The 19,558-nt window shown below is 44.6% G+C and overlaps 2 protein-coding genes across 2 annotated transcripts; one reads left to right on the top strand and one right to left on the bottom strand.

The window, feature by feature from the left end:
- Positions 1 to 206: 206 nt before the first annotated feature.
- foxe3 (forkhead box E3) lies at positions 207 to 1,931 on the bottom strand. The gene has a single exon (XM_027024364.2). It carries the CDS (start codon positions 1,816 to 1,818, stop codon positions 574 to 576), a length of 1,245 nt encoding a protein of 414 aa, XP_026880165.1. The 5' UTR covers positions 1,819 to 1,931; the 3' UTR covers positions 207 to 573.
- Positions 1,932 to 13,565: 11,634 nt separating this feature from the next.
- fam78bb (family with sequence similarity 78 member Bb) lies at positions 13,566 to 17,820 on the top strand. Its single transcript, XM_027024348.2, has 2 exons — positions 13,566 to 14,682; positions 15,515 to 17,820. Exons 1-2 carry the CDS (start codon positions 14,420 to 14,422, stop codon positions 16,035 to 16,037), a joined length of 786 nt encoding a protein of 261 aa, XP_026880149.1. The 5' UTR covers positions 13,566 to 14,419; the 3' UTR covers positions 16,038 to 17,820.
- The last annotated feature ends 1,738 nt before the right edge of the window (positions 17,821 to 19,558 follow it).

Raw genomic sequence — 19,558 nt, 5'->3', positions numbered from 1 at the left:
AAACAATACTGAAATATTTAATGCATTAATACAACAACTACTACTACTAGAAGTAGTAGTAGTAATAATATTGTTAATAATACTATTATTGTTGTTGTTGTTATTATTATTATTATTATTCACATCAGTGTAGTAAAACAAAAACGTGGCAAACATGTTTACCCAAAACCCGTTTATTACGTTTAACATATTTACAGCGTGTATTAAAAACGCAAGACGAAAATAAGAATAACAAGCACTCTCTCAGACTGCGTTCAAACACGCTCTCGCCCTGCTCGTGAGACCTCCGTTGATGTTGATCCAGTTTACAGGCTAGCGTGAACAGTTCTAAATATAAATTTTGATATCATGACTGAAATTATACAGGGTGAACGAACTCTGCTGGAGCACTGTACATTTCAGTGTGCGTGTTTACTCTGTTAAAAGATGTAGACGTATCGGTAAAAACATAAAGCCTCACTCACTCACTCGGCCATTCTGGCAGCTGGGCGAAACACATTCAGCCAAACGCACGTTTATATTTGAATATATCCTCATCGAGTATTCCGTTTTGTCTCCGTTTCTAAGAGAACATCATATGTACCGCTCAAGCCCAGGGGTAAAGTTCGCTTGGCGCGTGTATGAGTTGTAAGAGTTCACGGCTGGTCCCGAGAGGCCCAGCGGCTGCTCAGAGTGTTCGGCGCACGAGCCGGAACGCACCGTTGGCAACGAGATTCTATCATTCACACAAAACACCTGCGAGCTACCGGAGGAGCAGCTCGGCTGCGTTACCGAGGCCGTGTGAGGAGGGGAGGACGAGGGGGAGTACATGTAACCGGACGCCATCGAGGCGAGGGGACCGGTAGTTCGGCCCAACACGTTTGCTGCAGGATTCACGGCCTGCGTCTGGAAGGCAGTGGGGTCTGTGGCGGATACCGAGCAGGTCGTGATCATCGAGCCCGGGTCTCCGGTACCGAGACCGAGACACTGCAGATTAAGGTCTGCTTCTGGTCCGTTTGGCATGACACACTGCTGACTAATAATGTTGTCAATGCTGAACATTCTGGGCTGGACGTGAGCGACCGCTGTCGACGTATGATAGTGATTTAACACCGCTGGGTGAGCGGAGCCCGGTAGCGGAGAGCCGTAGCCCGACGTCATACCCTGGTACCCGGCCGCATATGGCTGCCGTCCGCTTGGAGCCGGCGTAAATGCGCTGGAGCTGTGCATATACCCGGGATAAGTGCTGACGTCTGTACGCTTAAACCGTTTTCTTCTCCTCAGGAAACTCCCGTTATCGAACATGTCCTCGGCGGCGGGGTCGAGCGTCCAGTAGTTGCCCTTACCCGGCCTGCCGGGCTCGCGCGGGATCTTCACGAAACAGTCGTTGAGGGTGAGGTTGTGGCGGATTGAGTTTTGCCATTTCTTTGAGTTCTCGCGGTAGAAAGGAAAGCGTTCCATGATGAACTTGTAAATGCCCCCGAGCGTCAGTTTCCTCTCCGGGGAGTTGGCGATGGCCATCGCTATCAGGGCGATGTAACTGTAAGGTGGCTTCCCTCGTTGCACGGGCCTCTTCCTCCTTCGGCTCGCGGTCTGCGACACCTCCTCCGTTTGACCCAGACAGAGCCCTTCAGGGCTGCGGCTGCTAGCGCGAGGCTCGGATTTGACCGGAACAGCGTCCCTGGTTGCTGGCTCGTGGAGCAGGGATGGAGGGACCGGTGAGTCCAGGCTCACGTGAGGAGAGATCGCCACAGGGCTGGCCACACCGCCCGGCGAGGGATGGAACTCCGCCGTCATGTTGCACCGTCCAGAGAAATAAGGAAAAATCGCCAAATTCATAAAAGTTTTCTTTTATGTTTTGTATTCGCAAACTATGTGTATATTCAACAAAGCCACGTTGGATAAGAAACTGAAAACAATAGTTGTCTGAGTGCGTGGCCTGGGAGAGCTGTTCCCTTATCCTCTCTGCTCAAAGCGTGTTTTGTGGTGTTTTACTGCCAGATGTGTGACTTTATGAGCTAGGGAGAGTGACGACACGGACTGTCCTGTGACGAAGCGCCTGGCACGGGCGCGAGCTTTCTCTTCAGTGACACGCGAGGGCCATACTACGTCCATCAGTACGGCGCGCGCATATTTCTGTAGGTGTATTTTTATACAATTTGAGTCTGTCGATAAAACTTATACTTCTTGGTGAGTAAATTTATACACATATGCAGTCCAGTTTTCCCAATAAACTACATAGCCTATATGATTATTTCTCAGGTAAAAAGTTCAATTTTATGTTTTAATGTAACAATTTTATCTGTCGTTAATAATAAGTATTGTATAGATGTTTTGGTGACAACAGATTTACTGTTATATACTTTAGCTAACTTTAAATGTTTTTCTCACTAAAAGAAAAAAAAATGGGAAGATGAATATTTTCAGAACTGCAGCTCTGTCAGAATCCTGGAATTTTAAGGCGACAAAAGTCAGAAGCAGTGAATTTATACTTGAGTATGTAAAATATATATCTCACCTGAGAGAGCACAGGCAATACACATCTCTTGTGAGTGCATGGGTGGTAAAGCCGAGTCTTCCACAGTGCTGGCGCTTACAGGATTACAGGCCGGGGGAGGGGCGAGGCTTGGGGGAGGGCCAGGGGGCGAGGTCCGACACTGGGACACCGTTGCTGACCATTTAAGTGCCAACAGGGTACCAGGACTAGGCACAGACGTCCATGAACTTTAAGTGGCATATGCTCAATCATTCAATCAATCACTCAGTTACTCAATCAACAAGCCAATCAGTAAGCAAGCAGGTCACAAATGCTCCACTGGAAAGGTTCCCTCCCTATTCTATTTATTTAGGTATTAGCAGTTGTCTATCTGGACAGTCCTGTGCAGTACTACACATTCAGAGAACAAACATCCATTAAAGGACGAAGACAACAGAGACACTGAGGTGAACAGCTACCAAAAGACGTTCCCCAGAGAGACTGTTAACCAGGTCTATAGTGTGCACAGGGAACTCTGTCCTCTGAGTAAAGAGGGAGAAAGTGGAGCAAAGGACCTGACGAGATAAATGCTTTCACAGATGATATGCTGTACCTTCCCAACAATACCAATTGTTTGACCTCTGATAATTTTTTTTAATTGTCATTCTCTCCCTTCTGCTCTCTCTCCATCTCTCCTTTTCTCTCCTCTGCTTTATCTTCAGCTGCGGATCTAGGCAAGAAACAACTTGGATACAGTTACAGAGGTTGTAAGCTACTGTGAAACCTGACTTTCAATCCACCACTTGAAAAATAATAACCTTCTAAAAACATCAGCCGAGTTGTGGAAGCTGTACAACAGAAGAGCAAGCGCTGCCCTTTTTTCTGTTCCTTAGAATGAAGACAAGAACGCTTTACCTTTATGTTTCATCCTTCATAATATCTGACACAAACAAGATTTCTTATTTAGTAAATGCTGCATGCCAGTTTCTGACACTGGTTCGAGTCATTGTTTTATAACAGGGCTACGGTGCTCTTTTTTCTGTGTTTTTGTTTATGTTGTGGTTATGGTTTGTTTTAACTGCAGTTCTATTAGCCTATATAAAACCCCGAGTCCACCTTTTGACGAACGGCACTTTTATTTACAACGAGTCGGTTTGCTTAGGCAGGAGCAGAAACAGTGAAATAAAATAGGTTATTTCAACTTTTCATGGAGCGCAGAGCAGCATCATCAAAAGCTCATTATTACCCCGGCTGGACGTTTTCTAGTAAAATATTTATTGTAGGCACGTGTGAGTTTGTAAGGGGGCTATGGAGAGAGACTGTCTGAGAGCAGGGGTCAGAGAGCCAGAATGCAGGAGGAGAGAGGAGAGAGCAGTGAGGAGAGAGCAGTGAAGAGAGAGCAGTGAGCAGTGAGGAGAGAGCAGTGAAGAGAGAGCAGTGAGGAGAGAGTAGTGAGGAGAGAGCAGTGAGGAGAGAGCAGTGAGCATTGAGGAGAAAGCAGTGAGGAGAATGGAGAGAGCAGTGAGGAGTGAGGAGAGAACAGTGAGGAGAGAGCAGTGAGGAGAGAGGAGAGAGCAGTGAGGAGTGAGGAGAGAACAGTGAGGAGAGGAGAGAGCAGTGAGGAGAAAGCAGTGAAGAGAGGAGTGAGGAGAGAGCAGTGATGAGAGGAGTGAGGAGAGGGCAGTGAGGAGAGAGCAGTGATGAGAGGAGTGAGGAGAGGGCAGTGAGGAGAGAGCAGTGAAGAGAGGAGTGAGGAGAGAGCAGTGAGGAGAAAGCAGTGAGGAGAATGGAGAGAGCAGTGAGGAGAGAGGAGAGAGCAGTGCTCAAAGTGGCTGTTAAAGTAACAGGGTTCAGATGTTTGTCTCTCACTGGTTGTTAGAAAAGAAAAGCTGCAATGACTCAAACCAGAGTCATAAGTGTAGTGGCCTCAATTATGCACTGGGTCTGAGCCTGCCTGGCAGTCCACTCATCTACCAGCACACGGAGCCTTGGTGCTGCTTCACACACACATGAAAAAACAGACACAAAAACGTACCCACCCATGCACCTCCCCCCCATACACACACAGACACACACAGCCTCCAGACGCGTTAAATCCAGGTAGCTGCTCTCGATGGACAGCTAACAGTTTCAGACAGGCGTAGGACAGGGGGCGGGGTATCAGGGTAGGATCTGCCCCATGAGCTGTCAGGTCAGGCAGGACAAACAAGGGCTACAGCCCGGAAACCCCCCCCACCACCACCACCGCCTCAGGGGCCTTTGGACTAGTGGTAATCCCTGTAACACTACCCCAACTCCCACCACTCTCAATACACACACAAATGAACTTTTCTCATCAGGACATAAGTATATAGTCTAAATATAGCATGCATCACATTATTTGTCACTGTTTTGGTATGTTTGCAGATGCATAAATACATACCTGTACTGATTTAAAAAAAGAAAGAAAATAAATATTGCTGGAAAAAAATCTAATCCACTTACTATGCAATGCCAAGACTAAAAACCAATTCCACAGGGTGGTCTGTGGTCATCTCGACTGTTTCGTCAAGCAGTCTAAAGCCGTGTTAGCCTGGTCGTTACATGTTTGTGATGGGACATGGGTGTGAAGTGAGCCATCCTGCACACGCGTGTAACCGTGCTCTGAGTGCACCGCAGTGGTCTGGTTTGACCTTCCACGTGAACATCAGCTGGTGCTCTCAGAGCCTACTACAGGTAGGCTCTGAGGTTGGCTGTAACCAGGGAAAAGAAAAGTCCTGTACTTCATGCAGCTGGATACATCGGCATGGCACGTTTCAGGGAAAGAAAGAAAGGTAAAGTGGCTAGTGAGGTTAATGGAAAGAAAGACAGCGAAAAACAGATGACAGATTGAGACAGAAAGAGAGAAGTTGCTGAGCACACATGAGATGTCCACTCATTCAGATACTGGCTCCAGGCATGAGGGTGAGAAAGAGAAGGAGATAGAGAGCGCAAGAGAGGGGGAAAGAGAGAGGGAAAGAGAGAGAGGGAAAGAGTGCGTTGCCCCCTTTCTTGCCTGAGCTCATCAGGTATGGCCCAGGGCTCCTGAAAGCGTGGGGATTAGCAGATAGTGTGGGTCTGGCTCAGACAGCTCAGCCTGCCTCTCTCCTACTCCACGCCACACTGCTTTAATAAAGCACTCCAGTACGGTTCCCACACACACACACGCACACCATAACCATTTACCAGAATTCTCTCACAACTCACACACAAACTTAACAGAACACTCTTATAAGCACATGCACATTGAATTCTTACACACCCACCCACCCCCATACCCCCCAAAACACACACACACACACACACACACACACACACACAAAGATTCTGGGTGAGTAACTGCAGTGTACTGCAAGAGATGTAGAGATACTGAAAATTGTGCACAAAGCTTCCAGAGAGTGCAGGTGTGCAAGCAAAGTGCTTCTGAATTTGTAGGAGGATGAACCGGGCTTACATGAGAAAAACATGTACATACACTGACCTCATTATATTACATTAAAAAAGCATATATACACTGACCTCATTACAGTACATTAGAAAAACATGTACATACACTGCACCTCTCAAAACTCAGTCCTATACCCTTATAATTATGCACTCCTACTCCACACACTAACTCACGTATCCAAACATCCACATACAGCTTGTGTGTCCACATGGTGTGTGAGCATGAGGGTGTCTCTGAAGTCCTACTGTAGTCTGGAGTAAGTGAAAGTCTTGAGGTCTCCAGGAACATTGGCTGGTCTGGGATGGTCTGGGGACCTCACAGTCCACCCGTGTCCGAGTTCTCTTCATTAGCTGGGTCAAAGTATGGACAGTGAAAAACCTTTCAAATATCCTAAACCCAATCCTTTAAAGGCTAAGCACAAGCTGATATGAAAGTGTCAAACACATAAATACAGCAAAAGCTGAGTTTCTTTTTGTGACCATCAATAGTTATAAAACTTTTTTTATATAACAAACTGAAGGGATACGACTTAAAAATCGGTGTTACCCTCACCCGCTGTCTTCAGAGTCTGTCATAAACGTCATCCGTGTGACGTAGATGGTGGACAACAGCTCAAGAAGTTGAACTGTAGGTGATGCAAAATGACAAAAAGGTGTGTTCTTTGGCTGCAAAAATTCAATGTACAGTGGGACCCCTGTGCACAAATAGCCCAAAGATCCCAAAATATCAAAAAGGACAAAAATTGTCAAGTTTAAAAGGGCACATCGGAAAGGACCTGTAGTGCTGTTTCACACCTGAGGATCACTACAGCTACGGGATGTGGAGAGCCAGTCTCACACGAAGACTTGATCTCATCACTACTGCTTTTCCAACAATATGGACATGTAAAGAATCTAAAGAGATGTGTTCAAGAGCCTCTGAAGTAAACAGGGTAAGTACAATGACCTCAACCATTCTAGCTGACATTAGCTAACATGAGCTAGCCTTGCTAGCTAGCTATCTTAGTAGCTAACTGACTAAACGAAACGTTAAAACTACTCCACGTAGTTGCACTGCGGACATTTATAGAGGATCCTGAATGTGAAGTTGACGGAGGTAGATTTTACAACAATAATAACAACTGAACGTTTGCGTTTAGCGAGCTAGCTGCTGTAATTAATAGCTCAGTGCAGTTTCTAATGTTCGTTATTTAGCTAACGCTAGCTAGTTCCGTTTCCCATCATGACCACTGCTAAGCTAACTAGCGTAACTAGGTTAGTTAGCCGGAGAGATGACAAGCTAGTAAAACGAGAAATAGAACCAGTGACTAGCTAGCTATTCAAACGCACCTGCTAGCTAGAAATAACTGTTAATAGACAAGATTACTTTTAATATAGTAGTAGTAATAGTATAGTATATAGTAGTAATACTTAGTAATACTTTTAGGATCAGTTTTCAGTATAATGGCTACCATAAAAGCTTTTTACCAGTCGGAATTCCCAATTCTGACTACTGGGTCAGGCTCAAATCTAAATGGTTGCATTTCACTGATGTGATATACAGTCACCCCCACTGTCACTGCAGGTTCATCAAATTCAAAAATATCTTCGTAATCTGAACAACCAGACCAGTTTGACCAGTGTAAGTCAGTCATAGTGGAGTTTGATTGCTCGGCAACCTTCTGGAATTTTCGGCACAACGTTTTCCGTCAATTTACTTTAATTTTTCATTTTTAAAGAAATATTATTTTCATTTTAATTAATATACACATTTCTTCAGTAGCTAAGGAAATGTGAAATCTTCAGGGTGGTCCATTAGGTGGTGCTTAGACTTTAAAAGTATCACATACAGGATACTTATGCATTGTGATTGGGTAATATTACCAGCAACACAGAAAACACAGCACAGCATAATCAAAGTGGCACACCAGACCATGTCAGAACAAAAACTTTGCCTGAATAACAACATCCCCATACTGGCCTGTATATCCAGGAACAAGTTTCTGAAAACCATTACCAAACACCAGTCACTCTGCTACCACTTCCAGAAGCATTTACTTGCATCACTATATGTGTCTGAAATCTGTTTACTTCATTAAAATGATTGTTGTTAATGTTATTCCAACACATTGCCTGTCTTGAGTTGTGGAAACAATCTTTTGGATTGTCTGCAGATGTTAAAATCTGTCCGGGCAGGAAGCTGAGAAGAAATTAGGTTTTCATTCTCAGAGGTCATTCCAGAACACATCTCGAGATCATTTCAGCACACATCAGCTGGAAATGTACTCCCCACTTGCCGCTGAAAAAACCAAACCTTCTTAAACAACCAATTCATTTTCGAATGATTTGTACAGAGCTTTTAACAATACGCACTGTGATGGAGCAACCTCACAGGAGCTCCAGATGCCTAGTGAGCAAACAGAGGGAGACAATGGCAAGGTAACACTTCCTGAGACAGAAGCTCAATTCTATACGTCTGTACCTCTGAAATCCCTCACATTTGCTGCACTTGTGTGCTTTGTGTGGAGGAGATTCCAATGGTGTTACGTGGCTCAGACAGCTGATTAAGTGTGATGTGTCTGTGCTGTGGAGAGGGGTGGGGGCTTAAGAGTGAACCGAGGGGTGGTGTGTGACAGAGGGCTGATTAGGCTCTTTAAGAATGGCTCAAGGTTTAGTCCTGGTCTTCCTGATGTTGTTTACACTTGAGAAGTGGGGAGGGGGACCAGAATCAGTAAATTTCTGGATCTCAGGACTAAATCCAGAACCAGAAGCAAAACCAGGAGAACCAGGACTAGAACCAGAACTAGAAGAGTCAGGACTAGAAGAACAGGGACTAGAAGAACCAGAACTAGAAGAACCCAAAATGGAAGAGCCAGTTCATGCGCTTATAACCTAGAGCTCAGGTCAGGCCCACAAACCTAGAGAAAGCAGGAATGGTGTATGAACAGGCCACCTGCTGTCCTGGTTCAGAACAGATCTGTCTTCTCACCTTTAATGCTCAGTAGGCCGCCGCCCTCGTCTTCCACCGCCACCAATCAGATTTGTCCAGCTGAAACAAGAGGGTTCCAAGTGACGCAGGGAGGCCTTCGGTCGTACGTCAGAGTTGTCCAGCCTTGGTGGGGGGTGGGGGGAATGCAACTCATGAACACAACGAGCTTCTTTCAGCTTTGACATCTTCACAGAGCTCTGGCTGAAAGCAGGCACTTCTTCCTGTCTACTGTCATAACGAATCCTCTGGTCTCCTTCCAAGTCAGTTTACAGGCTTTCTAATGAAGTTTCACAGAATCAGAGCACTTTGATCTGTGCTCTATAACGTGTGTTCTATGCTTTCAACATTACCCCAATACATGTCATTTCTTCTTCCATGTACTGAAGTTAAATATTGTTTTATGACACTACCCACTTTAAACATTTTAAAATATATTCCTACTACTAGTAGGCAGGGCACACTAAGGCACGTTTATTTGTGTAGCACGTTTCATACATGTAGAGTATAACTACAACATAACTACCACCACCACCAATAATAATAATAATAATAATAATAATAATAATAATACTAACAATTATTATTATTATTATTATTATTATTATTATTATTATTATTATTATTATTATATACGAGGTACACCATGGCGGGTTTCTACCCCTGTGTAATGAAAGGGTCGACACACTGCAGACACAGCAGAGCATTGTAGGGTGCTGAGAGATACACAGACCCCAGCCATCATTCAACTCCTGCACTGCTTTATTAGAGAGAGAGAGAGAGAGAGAGAGAGAGAGAGAGAGAGAGAGAGAGAGAGAGAGAGAGAGAAAGAGAAAGAAAGAAAGAAAGAAAGAAAGAAAGAAAGAAAGAAAGAATTATTATTATTTTTTAACACATACAAGCATTCTAAACTACAGGCAGTGTACATACACGCAGACACAGGCACAACAGCAAGCATATCACAAAGGTACACACATACGCACACCCCCACAGAAAGAGAGAGAGAGAGAGAGACACACACACACAACCACAGCTCCAGTTTTTATCTTGGTGAAATTTCATAAGAGCAGGAAAGGTCACACAGAGAAAGAGAGAGAGAGTTCAGAAAGTCTGCTCACACTATGCCTCACGCTCTTCCCCGACCAGAAAACTCAGACTCATCCCACACCAACAGTCCCGGAGACTGAAAACCTACAAAATACACACAGTCATGCATGTCCATGTTGAAAGCGCATTAGAGAATCACCATAAAACTCTGGATATAATGAATTAAAGACCATCTCTGGCCACTATCTATCTATCTCCTGGAGATCTTATTATTATTCCTAATAAGTGATTTTGGAAATATTTCTGCTCCTGAACTGTTGCACATCAAAATTTTAAAAAATGTTTGTATGGAACACTTGCCCTCCTCTGGGCGGTCTCCTTTTCATTCAAGATCGGGTCCTCTACCAGAAGCCTGGGAGGTTGGGGGTCCTGTGTAGTGTCTTAGCTGTTCCCAGTTCTCAAGCTTTTTGTGTTCCTTGTTCCTGATGTTGCTATTACTTGGGATTGTTCCATCCATCACTATGACCCTCTTCTGCTGTTTGTCCATCACTACTACTATGTCAGTGTGTATCTGGAAGTCCCACAGGATCTTAGCTGGGTTATTCTCCACCCCCTTTGTGGATGTATCCCACTTTGACATTGGAAATTCCAGCCCGTACTTGGCCAGCCACTTGGTTATGGCGTTCCATGTGCACCCTGTCTGCCATCATCTTGTATCCTGCTGTTATGTGCTGCATTGTTCAAGTTCAAGAGGTTTTATTGTCATTTCAGCTATATACAAGTACACAACAAAAATGAGACAATGTTCCTCCAGGACCATGGTGCAACATAAAAACAACAGTGCAACAGACAACATGTTACACAAGTGCAAAGTGTCTCGGGGGCGTCTTTGTACAGCCTGTATCTGGTGTCCTGCCTGGTGTGGTAGATCACAGCCCCTGTTGATCTGTTATTCAGAGCTTGTTCCTGTGCTGCCATGATTAGTCCCTCCATGCTGTATCCCAATACAGCCTTTTCAATCTATTGGTAGGAATGTTCCCTATATTATATATATATGAATATGAGAGAGAGAGAGAGAGAGAGAAACAGGACATATCAGACATATGTCCTTCATCAGCTATGTGAGCAAGTAGGAGTAGAAGGAGCCAGTTTATATATGAAAAGTAGATGTTTACATCCCTATGAAATTAAGGTTATGGAGAGTGTAGATCAGTTCTTTGAGTTTCACAATTTCATTGCTGCCATAGCAACAACTGGCAATGCAAACAGACATGTCATTAATGCAGTGTCCATTTGTACTAAAATGCACCTTGCCCCTGGAAATGACAAATTCTTTGTGTGTGTGTGTGTGTGTGTGTGTGTGTGTATATATATATATATATATATATATATAAAAAAGCCCTGTCTTTCTCCGAGATTAGTACTTAGCCTAACGCGTCCATTAGCAGGGGGGCAGACTGACTGACTACCTGGTAGACTGCTCTGCATTCTCTCTCTCCTTCATCCAAAGACTCACTACAGAGTGTCGAGCAGTCAGAACCCAGCAGCTGCACTAAGACCCATCTACACACACACACTCTCTCTCTCTCAATTGTTCCCTTAAACCCTGTGTCCAGTAGGCAGAGGTAAGATTAACCCTTGTTAAGTCTCCATTGACTTTGACCACACAAACGGACAAGTCTTACCAGTTCCAGACACAAACCTCCCTCAGTGCACACAGGAGGCTCACTGGAGAGGACAGAAGTGCTGTCACACAGACGCTGTTTATCTCATTAAAAACCTGAACACCTCCCATGTTGAAAGGCTCATTTATTAAAAAAAAATAAAAGCATAAACGAAAAATAATTGTATGTTTGCTAGTAAATATCAAAAGCATGAACTTAATTTAATGCGTATTGTTCCATTATTCTTTCATGCGCACGCTTAGAAAATGTAAAACGGACCACGCAAACCTACGGGGGAATTACTCCCCCTGCTGGTGCACTTCGAAAAGTGCAGCAGCTGCCTCCAGCGAGAAAGATGGGTGCGGACTGAAACTTTACAATATAAACCGTTGTAGATTATACAATCATTAAAGTCAATAAAGATTAATCGTAGATTGAGGTTTATTTTAAGTGCATCTTTGAGCACTTACTGCGCAGCGTTGAAGATATGTTCGGTGTTTTGGTGTATGTTGTATGTCACAGTCGTGTATTGTGGATGCGCTTTATTTTCTCCCGGTTTCCTTAATCTACACGTGTGAGCTTCATAAAATGACATCAGCATCTGTAAAGGAGCGTAGGACGTGAGAGCTGGAATTCTTCTACTATGAAGCAATATGAGCTCGGCATGCGTGACGACAGTCTGTCTTCGCGAGTTGTCATGGTTACATGGAAAGACATCAATTAAGCCGCGGAACACGTCTTTCCTCGATCCTCCTTATGCACGAGACAAAACGGAACGAAAAGAAAGCTACGGGCGGTCAGTCTAACCGGGACAGTTGCCGTGGTTGTTATGTTGTGAAGTAAAAATAGCTCGTTAATAGTTATTCATTAATTTCTCAATGCTAAAAATAGGGTGTAATATTAGCAGTTATCGTTTATTGCGATAAAGCATAAATATACTTGCTCAACGCAAGCGAGAATTTCTCTACCTGCTGTGGAAAGTTATTTTCTGACTATGCAAATAAAGCTCTCTGTAGGCCTACAGGATAATAACCTATTTATAATCATAAAATTACCTTTATCCATACTAAGATGAATGCATACATTTACAACTAAACTTTCCGAAAACCTATAGTTTATAAGCACTTTAGTAGAGGCAGCTTTATCAGAAACCCCCTCTGGGTGTACAGATAGCCCGTCTGTTTCCATGCACAGGTAGTTTTCGCCGTCGTCAAGTCACCATTTATCTTAGCAACAGGACCGGTGTTGTGGACACCATTCAGCCCAGCAGTAACTCTTGACACTAGCAGCACAAAACACATTATATCACGCCGCTGTCGTGTCAGTGTTCAGATAATTTCCTTCCAGAATAATATCCAATCAGCAGAGATTTTGTAGTCAGAAACTGAGCAGTAATTAAAATACGGTAGAACGTAGACGAGCTGTACACGAGGACCTGGCGATGGCGTGCGACTCTACACGCTGTAGCGGGCAGGTTTACGTAATACAGTGGCCAGGAGATGCACGCACTGGACGGGTTTTCTAATATCAGTGTGTAAAGTAGAATGCAAATATATATACACGCCCAACACCATTTAGAACTGTTCAAGATTCAAGCCTCTTATTCCTCAAGACACACCTCTAGAGAAGACCAATATTATATTTACTCTGACTCGGTAGTAGTACGATAGTAAAGATGACTTACTAGTAAATTAGTAAAGAATATGAAAATTACAACAAAAAAAATAAAATAAAATATATAGAATAAATATTACACATGAAAAAGGAACCAAATAGAAAAGCATTTCATTAAATGGTTTATTTGCTACAAGTGTGGCTTAGCGTCACGTTCTGATCACGTTTCAATCTGGAATCTGACAGACCTATGCCTTGAGAGCACGCGAGCGCTTCGCGTGCCTACGCCTTTCGCTCTCCCTCTTCTGGCCGTTCATTCACCATTCAGCACCACGGAGAAGCGGACAGCGACTGAGATGGGCACGAGCACAGCGGATCTCAAAAGGCGTTATTAAAGGGAAACAGTACCACGATTGTAGAATTTCTAACTCCCATGTAGTCTAAGTATTACGCAAGATCTAACAAGAACGTGCGATCTAAATGTGTTGTAATAATGGCTGTTTTCCCCCCTCCATCTACCGGAACGCTGAACGTGCATGACAGCAGCAACCTAAATCGCCACTCGCTCGCCTCGGAAGAACCTGCAACCTTTGGCTTCTCCATCGTCGACTAAATGAGAGAAGATTTTTGCAGGATTTTTGCGGCTGTTGCTGCTGCTGTGAGCGCGTGAACCTCAGCACTATGTGGCGTGTGAGTGAAGAACGCGAGCACCTCCGGACGCTGCGAACGGCACGCCACACCTGACTGTACCGCTCGAGCTGCGCAGTGACATGAAAACTCGAACTAGAAAGAAACGGGTTAAGGGGCGCAGAGCTGAAGACGGACCCGGTGATGTACCCCGAACAAACCGCCCTCTTTTACCGCTGCGAGTGCCAGTCAGAGCGGGATTGTGTCGCTGATAGCTGAGAAACAAGCGGACTTAAGTATTTAAATCACAGCTTTGCGTCCGCAAAAAGGACTGTGCACTAGTGTTTTCTTGTTTACTTTTAATCGCCTGCGGTTTTAAAGAAAAAGTAATTTTATGGATCACTTGCACATTTAAACGGAAGGTATCATTTTTCATCTCAACAAACATGAGATGATAATGGGATGATTTTGAGCAAATTAGAGCAACGCTGAAGGTTCTTTTTGTTGTTTTCTTTTCTTCCGTCGCGTTCGCGCTCAGCGCACGCTCACTTGTTGGTGCCCCTGAAGCGGACGCTCTACGTCATGGGCTGCATCCAGAGCATCGCCTGCAAGTCCCGCATTAAACGCGATAACATCGTTGTTTACGACGTGTCCGCCACTATTGACCAATGCCCAACACTGATCGAGGAAAATTCGCCCATCGTGCTCCGTTACAAGACGCCGTATTTTAAGGCCTCAGCGCGTGTAGTCATGCCGCCGATTGCTCGAAACGAGACGTGGGTCGTGGGCTGGATACAAGCGTGCACACAGATGGAATTCTACAACACTTACGGAGACATCGGAATGTAAGTTACCTGTTGACGTCATCTCGCACCTCAGAGGATACACATGTGAGAGCGGGCTTGACAAGTGTCTCCACTAACATCGGTGACATCATCAAAAAAGTAACGAATAAATCGTAACAAATGAAGAATGTGGTCTTTGTTGAACGCATGTTTAAACGAAAAAGCATTTCTATGGGATGAGTGTACTGTGGGTGTCTGCTCTCTCACTCCTGGAGGTCTGTATGTCAGTCTTCATTGGCCAGTAAGTGGTCCTGGAGTTCCATTTGGAAACTACACCTTGAAACGATCGATTTCATAACCATTCACTGGGTCAATATAAATCAACACAGAAGCTCTTAAGAACAGCCTAGAGCCTCCAAAGAGGAGCAGCAGTTACTGAGACAGCAAGGACCACAAACTCAACCTCCTTCACAGACAGAGAAAAAGATATCTAGTCAGAGAGAGAGAGAGTGTGTGTGAGTGTCACACCCTCCCACATCCCTGAGTGCCTGATTGGGTTCCCATGCTGCTCCCCAGAGGGTCTGTTAGAATGTGAGTGTGTGCGCGTGCGCATGTGGACATGTGTGTGGGGGAGTAGAGCCCTGCAGGGGATGGTGAAGTGGGGGGGGGGGGGGGTGAAGTGGCAGATGGAGCAGATTTGGTTAAGATAAGACAGTCAGGTCATCAAGTGACAATTCTGCTGTAATGATCTTGTCTTAAAATGATTCACTTAACACACACAGCTGGGCTATGCTAATGTGTACATTGAGAACTGTTCCTGCCATTACCAGGCAACTGTGGAAACTAGCGTCACACTGTCTGGCTCTTTTAACGTCTGACCTCTGACACGCAGGTCAAGCTGGGAGCTCCCAGAACTGAGGGATGGTGTGATGAAGGCCATCAGCGACTCGGACGGCCTCAGCTATCCGTGGTACGGCAACACCACAGAAACGGTGGCACTGGCAGGTCCAACGGGCAAGCCGTCACGCTTTACAGTCAGCATGAATGACAACTTCTACCCGAGTGTGACATGGGCAGTGCCTGTGGATGAGAGCAACGTGCCCATGCTCACTCACATCGCGCGGGACCAGAGCTTCACCACCTGGCTGGTGGCACTGAACACCGCTACACAGGAGACCATCCTGCTGCAGACCGTGAAGTGGAGGATGAGGGTGGAGATCGCCATCGACCCCAACCAGCCTCTGGGTTCCAGGGCCAGGCTTGTCGGGCCACTGCACCAGGACCAGCCCAAGGTGCTGACCCGAATGGAGCCTATTCCCCCTAATGCCCTTGGCAAACCCAACGCCAATGATGCCCAAGTTCTTATGTGGAGGCCTCTGAGGGGGACGCCTCTGATTGTGATTCCCTCAAAATAGCAGGGAGACAGATACTGAGAGAGACAGAGAGAGTCCGTCCCGGTGTATGTTTGACCGAATCCTTTCAGGAACACATCTGCACCAGCATGACTGGAATGTCACCATCGCCAGGAGTTTGGTGATTTATCAATGACAGCCATGCACTTCAAACTGTGGTTGGCTCTTGCATTCATTCAAGAATCACACTGTTGATTCTAGAACTAAGAGCAATGAGTTCTCAAAAAGGTTAAAAGGACCATCTGCCTTAATTCCACACTGCTGCCTTTAAGTCAAATGGAAGGATGGCATGTACTAATACGACAGACTTACTAAGACGTCCGCCTTAAACACAGCTCTGGTCCACCTTGAATTCAGCTCTGGCATGAAGTACCAGAGACAGAGGGGCTTACAATGATTTAGACAGCCACATCAATACAGGAAGGAACAAGATGTGAACAATAATCAAAACTTTGGCTTCAACTGTAGCTGCAACTCCAGTGCTCTCGAAAACAAATCACAATATTGTGGTTTGCAGAAATCAGTCATATGTTTTTGACTTCTCCTGGGAATGGATGGCAAGTCAGAGTCCAATGTGAGGGGTTCTGTGTACCCAGGACACAGTCATGCATCTGTGTGTATGGGGACATTGATGAAACCTGGTCTTTTTTTGTGCTTTGGAAAACAGCAACAGAAGCAGGTAGGACAGAGTTATGAGGGAATCCATTAGAATTCCTAGAATTCCAGTCCATTCTAATTCCTCAGATTTTGATATTGGGCACTTAAGGGAAGAGTATGGTGACGTGTAGGTTTAAATTACAAAGGAATTAAAGCAAACAAGTCGAGAACATGACGGTATTAAGCAACATTATGGCAGAACACACGACTGGTAAAAACACTAACATCAAAAGAGCAGCATTGAAGTTTAAAAAAAAAAAGCCTTTGAATTTGTGGAAACAATCAAATTCACAGCTCTGAAATATTAATCAGCATCACAAGCATTACGTCTCAACACAGCCAGCTCCTGGCCACTAGGGAGCACTTCACAAGTTTCTCTGATACAGTTACAAGAAAGTGAACAGCTTAGATCTGGTCATTATCCAAGTCACAATTACATCCAAACTAATAACACACCAGCAGTTGTATTGTTCATGACTTATATTGAGCACATTAAGCAAAACACCCACAGTGCAGGCTAGAACAAGTAAACTTGTGTTAATGACTTCTCCAAGGGTTAATTGGCAAATGGTTTTAATTAAGGAGATGAGATTGGAAGTGAAGGTTTCACAGGTGCTTTACCCATTAAAGAAAGTCACAGAAAGCTTTGTTAATGACAAATCTGTGCTCAAGAAAGACTGGTTAAGGTGAAACCTGCCTGTATGCAAACAAAGATGCATGAAGGAGGAAAGGCTACAAAAGTGTTGCTAAAGACCTACAGAAGACTACAGACTCCAAAGACCTCTGTTCACGTGTCCACTATTAGAAAAACACCGACCAAGAATGGTGTTTATGGAAGTACACCATAAACTATGTTTGGAGGAGGGAGAAATAAATAAGTAAATAATATAAATAAATAATATATAAATTTACAAAAACCACACCCATAAACCAAAACCTTATCCCAGCTGTGAAGCATGGTGGAGGGACCTGTAAAGAGCAGTACACGCACGGTATCCAGGAAATACGGCTGAACTGGAACAAACCTGCAGGGAGGAACGGTCTGACATTTCTCCTCAACATTATACAAACCTCTTTTGCAGGAAATATTTGGTGGATGTGATGGCTGCGTTGCGGTGGTGTGGGGGTGGCAAACAGGGTTCAGGGGTTTGTTTACATTTCCTGCTCTGTAGATGTTCTCTTGACGTGATCAATAAAAGCCATGATCAGTACAACTGTTTCATAGTTTAGTTAGACTGCGTTTGTCTATAATTGTGACTTTGTGATGTTCACATTTTATCAGTAATCAATGCAGAAATCCAAGCAATTTCAAAGAGTACATTCACTTTGTCTTGCAACTGTGAGAAACGAAGTTGAATACTAAAAACGGCATGCGTCATCATGACATGCCAGCAGTCGCCTCGCTCTCACAAGATGACAACCATGCATGTCATCATGACACACCAGTGGCACTGACGCAAGTCGGACCAAAACAATCCAGTAACAGACGTACCCCATACCGAGCCAGGTGGCCCTCCGTCTTCACACATTTATGTGGAAACGCTGAGCCCTAGTGGCCAGGAGCAGTTAATGTATTTGTTTAGTCATTTACTGCAGTCTCATTCTCTACTTTTGTTTGCTGCATAAATGCTGTTGTAATTTGACACTCCGGGACACTGTAGAAGCAGCATGCAAGTCAAAGTGAGAAACTGAGAACTGTTCCAATACTGGCCTGAACCCTGCGTGTTCACTATGTATTCAGCTCTCCAAAACCCACGCCAAAAACTCGGTAACTTCAGTAGGGAGCAGGAGCTCATTAGGGAGATCCCAGTTCTCGTCATTAGAGGGACACCTGTCTAAAAGGCCCTCTGACTCCACCCCCCTGCACTCACCATCCAGACCAAGAGTCCAACTAAACCACAGAAGATGCAAACGGTTACAAGAAAATAATCCTGAGACTTCATGCCGGCGTTAAATCCTGACGAACATTCCGAGTGCCTGCACTCAGGGGACCAGAAGGGGGAGCTAAACTGACTTTAAAAAGGAGAGAAAGAAAAACATCAGTGCCAGTGTAGCAGGCCAGAGAGAAGGAAGGTGTGTGACCAGCAGAAAGACGGGAAACTGAAACGACTGAGGTTAGTTTAGACTAACATGCAGAAGTGGAAACACAAAAGGTGCATTTGGGCTTTTGAAGTCTTTTACTCTCCACAGACTTTGCATGCAGTGTTTTTAAAATAAAAAAAATTGTAAAACTGCAAACGATGCCACCTCCTCTCTTTGGAGTGTACTCACCCTGGTGCTCCACACAGCTTTTTACCACTCACACAGGTGGCTTACAACCCCTTACAGGAATCACTCACCCAGAATGCGTATTGGTTAGTAATGAGCAGTGTTCACTTTTCTAGATGAACTATTCCTTAAATGTTTGACAGTAACATTATGTATTGTGATGTCACACCACTAAACTCAACTTATTCCGTTATTACATCACAGCATTCTAAAGCAGAACGTTGCTCTCTTGCACTCAGAAGTGCGCACACAGTTTGTGCAGCCAACGCCACACACACACCCCCATACCCTGTTACTGTCATGCTCCTGTAGACCTCCACTCATGTAGAGGTAAAGGTTTAAGTAAATACAAGTGAAACACATTAAGGTCACTGGTCTCCATTCAGAGAGCAGTGCACTGCTTACACTGTAATCAGTACAACTGCAACAAGAAACCAGGTTTGGTCAGTTTTGTTCAGTGCCTTAACCTGCAATCACCTGTTGATGAGCACTACAGTTATGAAGGCTTCTGTGCAGCTCCTCAGTGGTAATGGTCTCTGAACCCAGAAAGACACCCCACCAAGCTGACCAGTATGAGTACTTCATAATACCACTACGTT

The sequence above is a fragment of the Electrophorus electricus genome, chromosome 23 (genome assembly GCF_013358815.1).
Source record: "Electrophorus electricus isolate fEleEle1 chromosome 23, fEleEle1.pri, whole genome shotgun sequence".
Lineage (NCBI taxonomy): Eukaryota > Metazoa > Chordata > Actinopteri > Gymnotiformes > Gymnotidae > Electrophorus > Electrophorus electricus.
This window is presented reverse-complemented; position numbering and strand designations above follow the sequence as displayed.